General features: G+C 44.3%; 2 protein-coding genes across 2 annotated transcripts; one reads left to right on the forward strand and one right to left on the reverse strand.

Annotated features, from left to right (window-relative positions):
• The first annotated feature begins 1469 nt into the window (after window positions 1-1469).
• LOC125538655 (uncharacterized) lies at window positions 1470-7890 on the forward strand. Its single transcript, XM_048701920.2, has 13 exons — window positions 1470-1784; window positions 3812-3885; window positions 4129-4212; window positions 4379-4459; window positions 4777-4857; window positions 5636-5728; window positions 5842-6021; window positions 6125-6192; window positions 6299-6350; window positions 6523-6576; window positions 6678-6770; window positions 6989-7055; window positions 7315-7890. The coding sequence occupies exons 1-13, from the start codon at window positions 1643-1645 to the stop codon at window positions 7404-7406; spliced, it is 1161 nt and encodes a 386-aa protein (XP_048557877.1). The 5' UTR covers window positions 1470-1642; the 3' UTR covers window positions 7407-7890.
• Window positions 7891-8582: 692 nt separating this feature from the next.
• Window positions 8583-9838, reverse strand: LOC147985793 (uncharacterized). The gene is made up of 3 exons (XM_087541741.1): window positions 9763-9838; window positions 8977-9422; window positions 8583-8905 (listed from the first exon to the last, which is right to left on the reverse strand). Exons 1-3 carry the CDS (start codon window positions 9836-9838, stop codon window positions 8654-8656), a joined length of 774 nt encoding a protein of 257 aa, XP_087397867.1. The 3' UTR covers window positions 8583-8653.
• Between the last annotated feature and the right edge of the window lie 764 nt (window positions 9839-10602).

The following is a 10602-nucleotide window of genomic DNA, read 5'->3' on the forward strand; positions in this document are numbered from 1 at the left end:
CTGGATCAAGAGTACGAGGGACGTCACCGAGCTGAACGTGTGCTGATCGCGGATGTGCCATACGTTCGGTACTTGGATCGGTTGGATCGCGAAGACGTTCGACTACATCAACAGCGTTACTAAACGCTTTCGCTTTCGGCCTGTGAGGGTACGTGGACACACTCTTCCCGCTCGTTGTTATGCTTCTCCTAGATAGATCTTGCGTGATCGTAGGCAATTTTTTTGAAATACTACGTTCCCCAACATATCTCCTGATGGCAACAGATAGCAGAGCTTCGTGTCGCTCGCTCTTAACGGAGAACCAACGGGCATGACCGAATCCCACCCGGTCCAGCAATCTCCAGGCATAACACGCCCATGGGAGTTCGCCGGCGGAGCCTTCCGGAACCCGCCACTCTGGCCAGATCAGGAAGGACAGACGTCAGGCAAATCTTCGTCTTGGCGCAAGAGGAATCCTAGGACCGTCGCCTTTATTCGAGCACACCGGCAGGCCCCCACATCATCGGTCAGAGCAGCATCGGAGAAGGCAGCCGCAACGCATGACCACGTTGCGTACCACCCGCCCTGAAGACGTGGCTCCGGCTTCAGGCCACGATACAAGAATCGCCGCGTGGATCAGCGGAGCAACGCCAGCCCCGCACTCGAGAACGGCGACCGAGGGGTCCCACCGCCGCCGTGCCGCCAGGGCTTTGCCCGGCGACGCCTCCGGCGGCGGCGAGATGAGAAGGAGGCGCGGGGTGGCTTGCTCGAGCCCGCAGGGGCGCCCCGGTGCGGCCGCATGGGAGCGGGACCGGGAGAGGAGGAGGCCCGACTCGAGCTCCTCGGCGGGGGAAGAGCCCACACTATACCATCAAAAGAGTAACGCAAAAAACACTAAAATAAATCTAGAAAAATGCCCACCTATCAAATCTAGAACTTGAACCGGATGGACCAGCTCCACTATAAGAAACTTAGGCATTTAATTATGCCCGGTTCACTATATTTTGATATTTTAGTGAAAAACATTTGTGAAAACAAAATACACGGAAGGGAGTATAAACCACCACGCCTAATTTTACATCTTGAACATCAGTACAGACACAAGTGTTTATATATATGTGCACACCCTCATCTTTATGGATGCATACACGCACTCTGTATTCTTACGAGCACCTTCAAAAGACTGAGCCAGCATTTCATCTTGAGATTTTATAAGTTATCTTAGACGCCTCGTAGTTGACGGAAACGTCTCTTTTCACTGAATACGCATCGTCGAAAATTCTAAAATAAATTCAGAATAAATGCAAGTACTGATGGGCTGGGATACCACTGTCCACCTAATCATTCAACCACAGATTGGTTGGCCACGTCTAACTTTACCGAAACACGCTAAAAGAAGAAGAAAAAGTACCCGTAAAAAAAAGAAGAAAAAAAGAGCGAAAGTGCAAAGGAGGAGAAATCCAGCCAGCTAACACCTGCCCGGCGGCTCGTCCCCCGTGCTCCATTCCCGTTCCGATCAGACAACTCCCCGGGCAAGGCTCCTCGGAAAAAAATAAATTGAAACAGCCTCGGTCGTCCGTCCCCACCCCACCGGTCCCTCAACCAAGACCGGAAATCCTCCCCGCGGCGTCGTCGGGGGCAGCGCCGCCCAGATCCTCCGGCCATGTACGGGCTCCTGTCCAAGCTCCGGAGCCTGGACGCGTACCCCAAGGTGAACGAGGACTTCTACAGCCGCACCCTCTCCGGCGGCGCCATCACGCTCGCCTCCTCCTTCATCATGCTCCTCCTCTTCGTCTCCGAGCTCCGTACGCACCTCCCTCGCTCGGATCTCAGATTCTCAGTACACTCCTGCGGCCTCCGTACGATTTAACCGTGTGAATTTCTGATTCGGGTTTTGCCTGATTTAGTGCGCTAGCAAAGCAGTCGCCCATTGTTGCATTTGGTTTTGCCCGCTTGTGCCGAGATCTCGTGGTCTGTTTAGATAATTTGTGGTGTACTATCAGATAGACGGACTTACTGCGTTCATTTGGTTTGTGAGACTGGAATTGAGCCCTTAGTTCTCCTCCCAAATGTGTTATTGTGATGGTTTTGCAACAAAGTCTAGCTTGGCCTGTTCCTTGTTTTTTGTTCGTGCGTACATCATTGGTGGTCTACTTGTTTCATTCTGATGCATCTACTGAACAGTACAGTTTCGGAGATTCTGGTGTTACTTTTGTGCTGTGCTTGGTTAATCATGTTGTCGTTTAATTCTACTGTATCTAGTGAACTTTGAAACCTTGCACAGCATGGAGAATCTAGTGTTACTTTTTTTGTCATTCGTGGTTAATCAGGTGTGGAAAACAGTGTGCCACTTAGGTGATAAGCCGATGATATGTTTACTTTAACCTAGGGACTCTAGTGACCTGGAAGAACAGTTTTGCATACATAAGCCTCAGAGCACAGAAATTCGATAGTAGAAATCAGCTTTACTTCTGCTCTGGTATACCTATATAGGCTAAAGTAGGAGTCATGTTGATCAGAGTTAGACTATCTTCATAATGGTCATGTGTGACAAAGACCATTTAGAGCATCTACAACCACAGTTGCCTAATATGAGGCTCTATACGCCCACGGACGTGTCCGGACGCGCCCGCTGGCACTGACCGGGCAGTCCCTGTTTCCCCCTGTCCACAATCGCAGTCCCCATATCCGAATACCCAATTCCATACAATGCATGCAACAACGTAAACAACGTAGATGAACATCACAATAGATTGAACGAGAGATGTAGATAGATTCGGGCATAGTTCATCGGACACTCCATCAGACACAAAAGACATAGTTTGCCCGATTTTACTAGATACAAAATATTCATATAGCTAGCTAGACGACGAGGAGAGGCGGAGATCACCATTTCGGGTCCTTGCGGTCATCGGCGCAGCGGTCCATCTCCTCCGTGTACTTGTCCGCGACGGGAGGATCATCGACGTCGCCCGTGCTAGTGGTGCCGCTCTTCGACGCCGACGAGATGTAGCTGGAGAGGCGGCTGATGGCGCGGGCTTGCTCCTTTGCGTTGCGGGCCGCCTTGGCCATGGCGGTCTCTTTCTCCCTCGCGAGGCGCTCCGAAGCTTCGAGCCCGAGCCGGAGCGCCTTCGCATTTTTGCGCCGGAGGCGCCTAGCGTCCAACTCCGCCGTGGTCAGCAAAGGGCACATGACCTCGCGGAGGAGCGCCTCCTCCGAGTTGATGGGGACGGAACGGGCGCCTTGGCGGGAAGAGCCGGCCTCTGCCGCGGCCCGCTGCCGCTCGCTGTGGGTGGCCTTGGCCTCCGACTCCGGCATCCGCATCCGCACAGGAGCCGTGGGCACGAGCACCAAATGCTGCCCGGGGCAGAGCTGGCGCAGGAGGGGAAGGGGAGGGGGCCACCCTACTCCGGATCTGGAGCAGGACGGGCATGCGCGGGGCGGGCGAGGAGGAGCATTGCGGCGGCGGGGCCCGGAGGAGCTGGCAGCGGACGCGACGGAGTTCGAGCTCCCTCTGGTGTCTAGCCCGGGCGTTTGGGGGCGGCTTTGAGGGCTCCGGTTGTAGATGCTCTTAATTATTAGTACACTAAGTTTACCTGTAAAATTATTCGAGGAGGAAAATAAAGAGCTGCTTGATCTTAGTGTTTCAAATTTTACATGAATACCATGTGAATATGCACATGTCTTAGGTTGCTTCTGTATTTTACTTCATGAAATGTCCAGGAATCGGAAGATTAGGAGAATTAATGTTAACCTAAACTATGCTCTGTTAAGTATTCTATTACCATTCATTAATCATCTTATATTCAACAGTTGATGTTTCACCATGCAGGATTGTATCTTCATGCAGTTACAGAGACAACACTAAGGGTTGATACCTCAAGAGGAGAAAAACTTCGCATAAATGTAATAGCTGTTTCTTTTTCTTACTTCACCAATTACTAACAACCGCCCCGTTCCTAATTTTCTTTAATTTGACCTGCCAACCGTTTTTTCTTTTTCTTGCATATCATTTCCCCACACCGAGCCTTCTCTTTCAAGAATTAGTATCTTGTATGAATGTATGATAATTGTTAACCAATGATATATACTGCTTTCTGTTCAGACACTTGCTAACATCTACCTTTGGTCTGATGCTACAAAATGCAGTTTGATATCACCTTTCCAGCCCTTCAGTGTTCTATAATTAGTGTTGATGTGATGGACATCAGTGGACAAGAGCACCTTGATGTGGTATGTATTTTTGTATTGTTATTGTTGCTACCTATGCTGCTTCAGATGTTTCTGTCTCACTATATTGCATATTCTTTATTTCTTTTTACCCAGTACAAGTTCTGGTTGATCTATCTGGCTGCTAGGTTGTAGTAACTAGCTTGTTTCACTATAATGCTCTATGTAGAAACATGATGTATTCAAGCAGCGAATCGATGCACACGGCAAAGTTATTGCAACTAAGCAAGATGCAGTTGGTGGGATGAAGGTCAGTGACTCATTTTTTCTATTAAACCTTACACTTATAACTTCTACTATAATATAGTGCTCTTTATTCCAAAGTTACATTCTTCTAAATAATCATACACCTCAACTATTAAGAATGCATTTGTGGCCATGGAAATGGCCTAAATCCATTTCATAAAGGCTATGAGGATTTTTTCTGCACGTATTATCTGAACTGTTACCTGACATGCATATGTATTGTTGAGTAAATTACCAGCTAGGTGGCGTATTGTTCAATTCCTGATACATTTTATTAGACCTGAAGACTCATGTTTTCTTTTTATTGTTGACCTTTTATAGGTGGAAAAACCTTTACAACATCATGGTGGAAGGCTTGAACACAATGAGACCTATTGTGGCTCATGTTATGGTGCACAAGAAGTATGCTCATTTGTTATTATACATAGTATTTCGTTCCTTACCCGTAATATGCAAAAACTTATGGACTTCTCTTGGACTTGCAGCAATTTTTTAATAATCTATTGTTCACTATTTTATTCTCATTACCTTTCAGAAACTGCTACATGAACTTCTTTGTTGTTGATAAGTTTTGAAATATTCAATTGTCGGCTGATTCCAACTTTTTTTTAGTCATGTTTACGTTAAAATGTTCCATTTGAAATTCTGGATGTGAATTAGCCACCACTAGTTCCAGTCTTATGAGTTATAGAGCAAAAGGCACACCTGATAACTACATCATGGTTATGCACAAGTCGTACTTGTTAAGGAGCAAAAGGCACACCTGACAGCTACATCTGGAGTTATTCACATATATTTGTGTGGCTTGGATCAGGCTCAGATCATTTTTTGTTTTCTAACCATACTGTTCAATTGTTCTCATTAGCAGTGTTCTTCATGTTGCTTACTGTACTATTAATTCCATATCTTTCTGGCAATCTATTGTGTTTCTCCATTACATCGATGCTGCTTGAGAGTGTAATTTCTATGTTTCAACTCACTTATGTAATACTAATACCTAATGTCAACTAGTGCCGCTCAAAGAATTTTCAGCTTCTCTTCTATTTGGTTGTTGTTGTTGTTGTTGTTGTGTTCTACTCAGATGAATAGGCTGTTAAGTAGTGCTCCCACAATGCTACCTGCATTCAACGCATTTGCTATTCTGGTATGCACTTTAACTGAATATATTATTTGAATGCAGTCTCCCGAACAATGTTGTAACTCATGTGAAGATGTCCGTGAAGCATACAGAAAAAAAGGTTGGGGCGTATCAAATCCAGATTCGATCGATCAGGTACACCAATGAATTTTGGGCTACGCATATAACATATGATACCCTTCATGTAACTTGTGTGTTTCCTTCACCTTCAAGGAAATTTAATTTGTATGGTGTGCACTGTTCTGTAGTGCAAAAGCGAGGGCTTCCTTCAAACAATAAAAGATGAAGAAGGTGAAGGATGCAACATTTATGGCATTCTGGAAATTAACAAGGTTGCTGGGAATTTCCACTTTGCTCCAGGGAAAAGCTTCCAGCAGTCAAATGTTCATGTTCACGATCTGCTTCCATTCCAAAAGGATAGCTTCAATGTAATTTGTAAATATTTCTTTGTACTTGACATACTGAGGTTTTTCTTGCCAATATTCTTGCTTTAAATATCCAAACTTATCCTTTTATCCTTTACAATGCCAGCTCAGCCATAAGATAAATAAGTTGAGTTTTGGAGAACCCTTTCCTGGTGTGATCAATCCTCTTGACGGGTAAATTCTGTTTTGTTTGTAATGTTGTTGATTTCCTCATATCCTTTTGTGTGTTTGAGAAAAAAATATGTGATGATTTGACGTTTCATACTTCGCCAATGTGTAGGGCGCAATGGATCCAGCATTCATCATATGGAATGGCTCAATACTTTGTTAAGGTTTGTCTTCTTGGTCCTTGCAAAGCTAGCTCAACTTGCTAATTTCATTTCTAATTTGCCCCTGATTTTGTTAGATCCTTGTTCAGTTATTCCTGGTACTTCCAACATGATTGTAGTCCGAACACATGATTATAATATTATCATGCTCTACTTTTGCCCTCTTGTTTTCCAGGTTGTTCCCACTGTATACTCTCACCTAAATGAGCAAATTATTCTCTCCAATCAGGTATCTTGTGACTTTCTCCCTTGTGTGCACAAGCGTAATAACTTATGTGGGTGCATTTATATTATTAGCATTTCTCAAGATGCTGTTATTCTTTGCTGTAGTTTTCTGTGACAGAACATTCCAGAAGTGGTGATAGTGGTCGGGTACAAGCTCTTCCTGGCGTGTTTTTCTTTTATGACCTTTCACCAATTAAGGTACCATCTTGAAGTACTTGAATTTGGCTTGACTATACTCCATTCTGTTGTTTTCCATTAGTTCAGTCATCTGTTACGACATTCACTGATTGTCTTTATTATTCAGATGACAGGGGGATTTTTTTTCCTCGAGACCTTTAGTCATGCATTTTATATTGATATTTTTGCAAGGCATCAGTCAGTATATTGTATAACTTTAGCATACATGCCTTTAACAGGTCACGTTCACGGAGCGCCATGTGTCATTCTTACACTTCTTAACTAATGTATGCGCTATTGTTGGAGGTAATATTTCCCTTGGTGCCTTTTTTCTTTAAACTAATTAGCTATTTCTGTTGAATCATGCCTTTTATGTTCATATGTTTACTGAACTGTTATGCTTCAGTTGAACATTTAATTAAGGCCATTCCTGATTCATGAGTAAAATATGACCCCTTTGCTAGCCATGTCCTGGACTTGGAAAACTATGAACTCAATCAATATGGCCAACATCCTTTCAGCAGTTCAACCAATGACCAAAGGCACATGTCCTCTTGTTTTACAGGCGTGTTCACTGTTTCTGGAATCATAGATTCGTTTGTCTACCATGGCCAGAGGGCAATCACTAAGAAGAGGGAACTCGGCAAATTCACCTGAGTTTTCAATCAAGCCTTCCTATTGCTGCAGAACCTCCTTTTGAACGACTCTAGTCTATAGCTGCAGTAGAAAGCGAGTCTTCTCTGAGTCCGAAAAGTGTACAACTGAACCAACAGGTCGGTATCTTTGTCACAACTTGTGCTCTGGAACTCCTGGTGCTCTGCCTGCTTACCTCCGGCTGAAGCTGCCAGCATACAAAATGGCTCCTCTGGTGTACTGTGATGTTGGTATATCGCTCAGGCAAATGGAACATTTCAGAGGTGCTCAATTTTTGTACACTTAACTTAAGTCCACAAGGACAAAGGTTTTGTCGTTCTAAACTGCAAGTTTTTGCATCTTTGTAAATCCGTGTAAGCGGGCTGTAGACTGTACAATACTCATGACAGGTTTTATTTTTCTTAGACATTTTGTAGCTCTTACAGGCCAGGTAAAAAAAAAAAAACCCCGTAAAGACCATTTGAAGGAAACTAAGTTCAATTTGTCAGGGTGTTTTTTGTAACTTCTCTTCCTGGTAACCTTTTGAAGGTATTGCTATCGTAAGAAGAAAAAGTATAGATAACCCACAGAAGTATCCTGTTTGGATCACATAACCCCCCAATGTTTAAAACCGAGTTCTTAATCCCCTGAACTATTCTAAACCCGACATATCACCCCCTGGCACCCACTTAAGTGGTTTGGGAAGGTGGTTTTGCATATGTGGCGCCTGGGCTGGGCCCATTGACCGGCCACGTCGGACTGGGCCTGCTGGGTGTGGTCTAAACGACGCCCTCGAGCAGGTTCGACCCAGACCCAGCCTCTTCGCCTCCCAATGGACTTAGTGTGAGCTTTGTAATTTTTCAGCAGTGTACTACAGCAATATAATTACAGAGCAAATTGTTGATCATTATACTGTTCTGTATGCAATGCTATGTAAAAGAAGGAAACTTTTGACAGCAAATATTTTATCACTGTACTGTTCTGTATGGAATAGTGTGTTGCAAGATATTTTATCAGAAGTGTACAAATTATTGGCATCAAATTCAGAAATAGATAGCAAATTTCCATAGCATTGAAGATCTTAAATTCACACAATAAGTTCCATGGCATACTCAGGTTCAACCTGATAAAAGCTACAGGTCTTTGACATGCAAAACTCCACAAACAATACTTAATTGTCAAGGAATTTGATGTTTCACATCAAATAAAAGCACACACTTCTATCTGGTGTTACACATCAACTACGTGACATTGAAAAACAATCTGGGCATTCACTTTTTCCCAATGAGAAGCCATTCCAGCCTGTTATTTCTTGGCACTTGCATCTGCTGTGAGCTTGAAGAAGCCCTGTTGTGACTCCTACTGTGGCTTCCCCTTGGAACTGGTTGAGAAGATGCAGTAGGCATTGCAGTTTGACTTGCGGCTGATTGTTTCTTTCTTGTTGGATTAGATGCTGCTTGAGAAGATGGTCTTGCTGAAGTAGATGTTGGTTGCTTCTTTGTCCTCTTCCCTAGGTGTGCCACCTGAAACAAAATGATCAGTACTGATTTTCAGAGAGAACATATATCACATTAAAATTAGAGATAACAGTTACCTGTTGTGTGTTTTTTTCTAAATCTTTTTGCTGCTTTCTCCTTGCTCTTTTTGCTGCTCTTGTGTAGCTAGCATTTTGTTTCTTACCTCTGTTTGGATTCTGCTCACAGATTCTCTTGTTATGAGTAAAACTCCCACACATAGAACAAGCAATTTTAATGCCTTTCTTCGAAAGCTTGTTCCCCTGAGGTTTCTCACCTTCTTCTCTTCTTCCTTTTGTCTTCTTTCTTCCTGGCATTACCCTATAAGGAGGTGGATGAGGTTTTGGCATGTCAGCAACTGGCCAACTCTCTTTTCCCTCCACTGGTTGCAGGACATGATCATATATCTTGTTGTACTCAGAGATCTTGTAGCATGGGGCAATGTAATCATCTATCACTCCCAGCAGGCCCAGTCCGACGTGGCCGGTCGATGGGCCCAGCCCAGGCGCCACATATGCAAAACCACCTTCCCAAACCACTTAAGTGGGTGCCACGGGGTGATATGTCCGGTTTAGAAAAGTTCAGGGGCTGGATTAAGAACTCGGTTTTAAACATTGGGGGGTTATGTGATCCAAACGGGATACTTCTGGGGGTTATCTATACTTTTTTCTCGCAAGAATGTTGATTTAGTCGTAGGTGCTTATCGCCATGTTTTGTAGTCATGGTTTTGTTGACAGATGACACTGGTTACTCCACGTGTTCTACCATGACTAGCATAATGCTCGTGCATTGCAGTGAAGCCAACTAAAGGTGAGAAGTTAGGCCAGTGGCTTAGTAGATCGTGGCTTAGTAGATCATCAACGTACATTGGTGTCTTGCTACTGTTATGTTCTTCATAGTTAAAAGAGAACGAAATGAGGAGAAGCGGTTTGCACGCGGCATGTGTTGGAGAATTTTAAGTGGCCGTGTAAGAAAAGTTATTGGGTAGAGAAACTAAAGCCAAGAGCATGGTCTTAACTTTGTATTCGCTATTTGTGTCTTTTCAAAAGTGCTGGTCTCACATGTAAGTATGGAAGTGATAGTGATTTTATTTTAGGTCCACATGTAAGTAAAATTATATTTGTTTATCTATGTCTCTTTTTCAAACAACAACAACAACAAAGCCTTTAGTCCCAAACAAGTTGGGGCAGGTTAGAGATGAAACCCATAAGATCTCGCAACCAACTCATGGCTCTGGCACATGGATAGCAAGCTTCCACGCACCCCTGTCCATAGCTAGCTCTTTGGTGATACTCCAATCCTCCAGGTCTCTCTTAACGGACGCCTCCCATGTCAAATTTGGTCTACCCCGCCCTCTCTTGACATTTTCCGCACGCTTTAGCCGTCCGCTATGCACTGGAGCTTCTGGAGGCCTGCGCTGAATATGCCCAAACCATCTCAGATGATGTTGGATAAGCTTCTCTTCAATTGGTGCTACCCCAACTCTATCTCGTATATCATCATTCCGGACTCTATCCTTCCTCGTGTGGGCACACATCCATCTCAACATACGCATCTCCGCCACACCTAACTGTTGAACATGTTGCCTTTTAGTCAGCCAACACTCAGCGCCATACAACATTGCGGGTCGAACCGCCGTCCTGTAGAACCTGCCTTTTAGCTTTTGTGGCACTATCTTGTCATAGAGAATGCCAGAAGCTTGGCGC

The sequence above is a fragment of the Triticum urartu genome, chromosome 2A (assembly GCF_056163025.1).
Source record: "Triticum urartu cultivar PI428250 chromosome 2A, HENAU_Tu73, whole genome shotgun sequence".
NCBI lineage: Eukaryota > Viridiplantae > Streptophyta > Magnoliopsida > Poales > Poaceae > Triticum > Triticum urartu.

Excerpts from the sequence above, each read along its gene's own strand:
- LOC147985793 (XM_087541741.1), bottom strand. The coding sequence starts at position 9,838 with ATGCCGCGTGCAAACCGCTTCTCCTCATTTCGTTCTCTTTTAACTATG. Across the intron at positions 9,423-9,762 it reads AACAGTAGCAAGACACCAAT|GTGGTTTTGCATATGTGGCG; the intron begins GTACGTTGATGA and ends TGGTTTGGGAAG. Across the intron at positions 8,906-8,976 it reads TAGAAAAAAACACACAACAG|GTGGCACACCTAGGGAAGAG; the intron begins GTAACTGTTATC and ends ATTTTGTTTCAG.
- LOC125538655 (XM_048701920.2), top strand. The coding sequence starts at position 1,643 with ATGTACGGGCTCCTGTCCAAGCTCCGGAGCCTGGACGCGTACCCCAAG. Across the intron at positions 1,785-3,811 it reads CCTCTTCGTCTCCGAGCTCC|GATTGTATCTTCATGCAGTT; the intron begins GTACGCACCTCC and ends TTCACCATGCAG. Across the intron at positions 6,351-6,522 it reads TGGCTCAATACTTTGTTAAG|GTTGTTCCCACTGTATACTC; the intron begins GTTTGTCTTCTT and ends CTTGTTTTCCAG.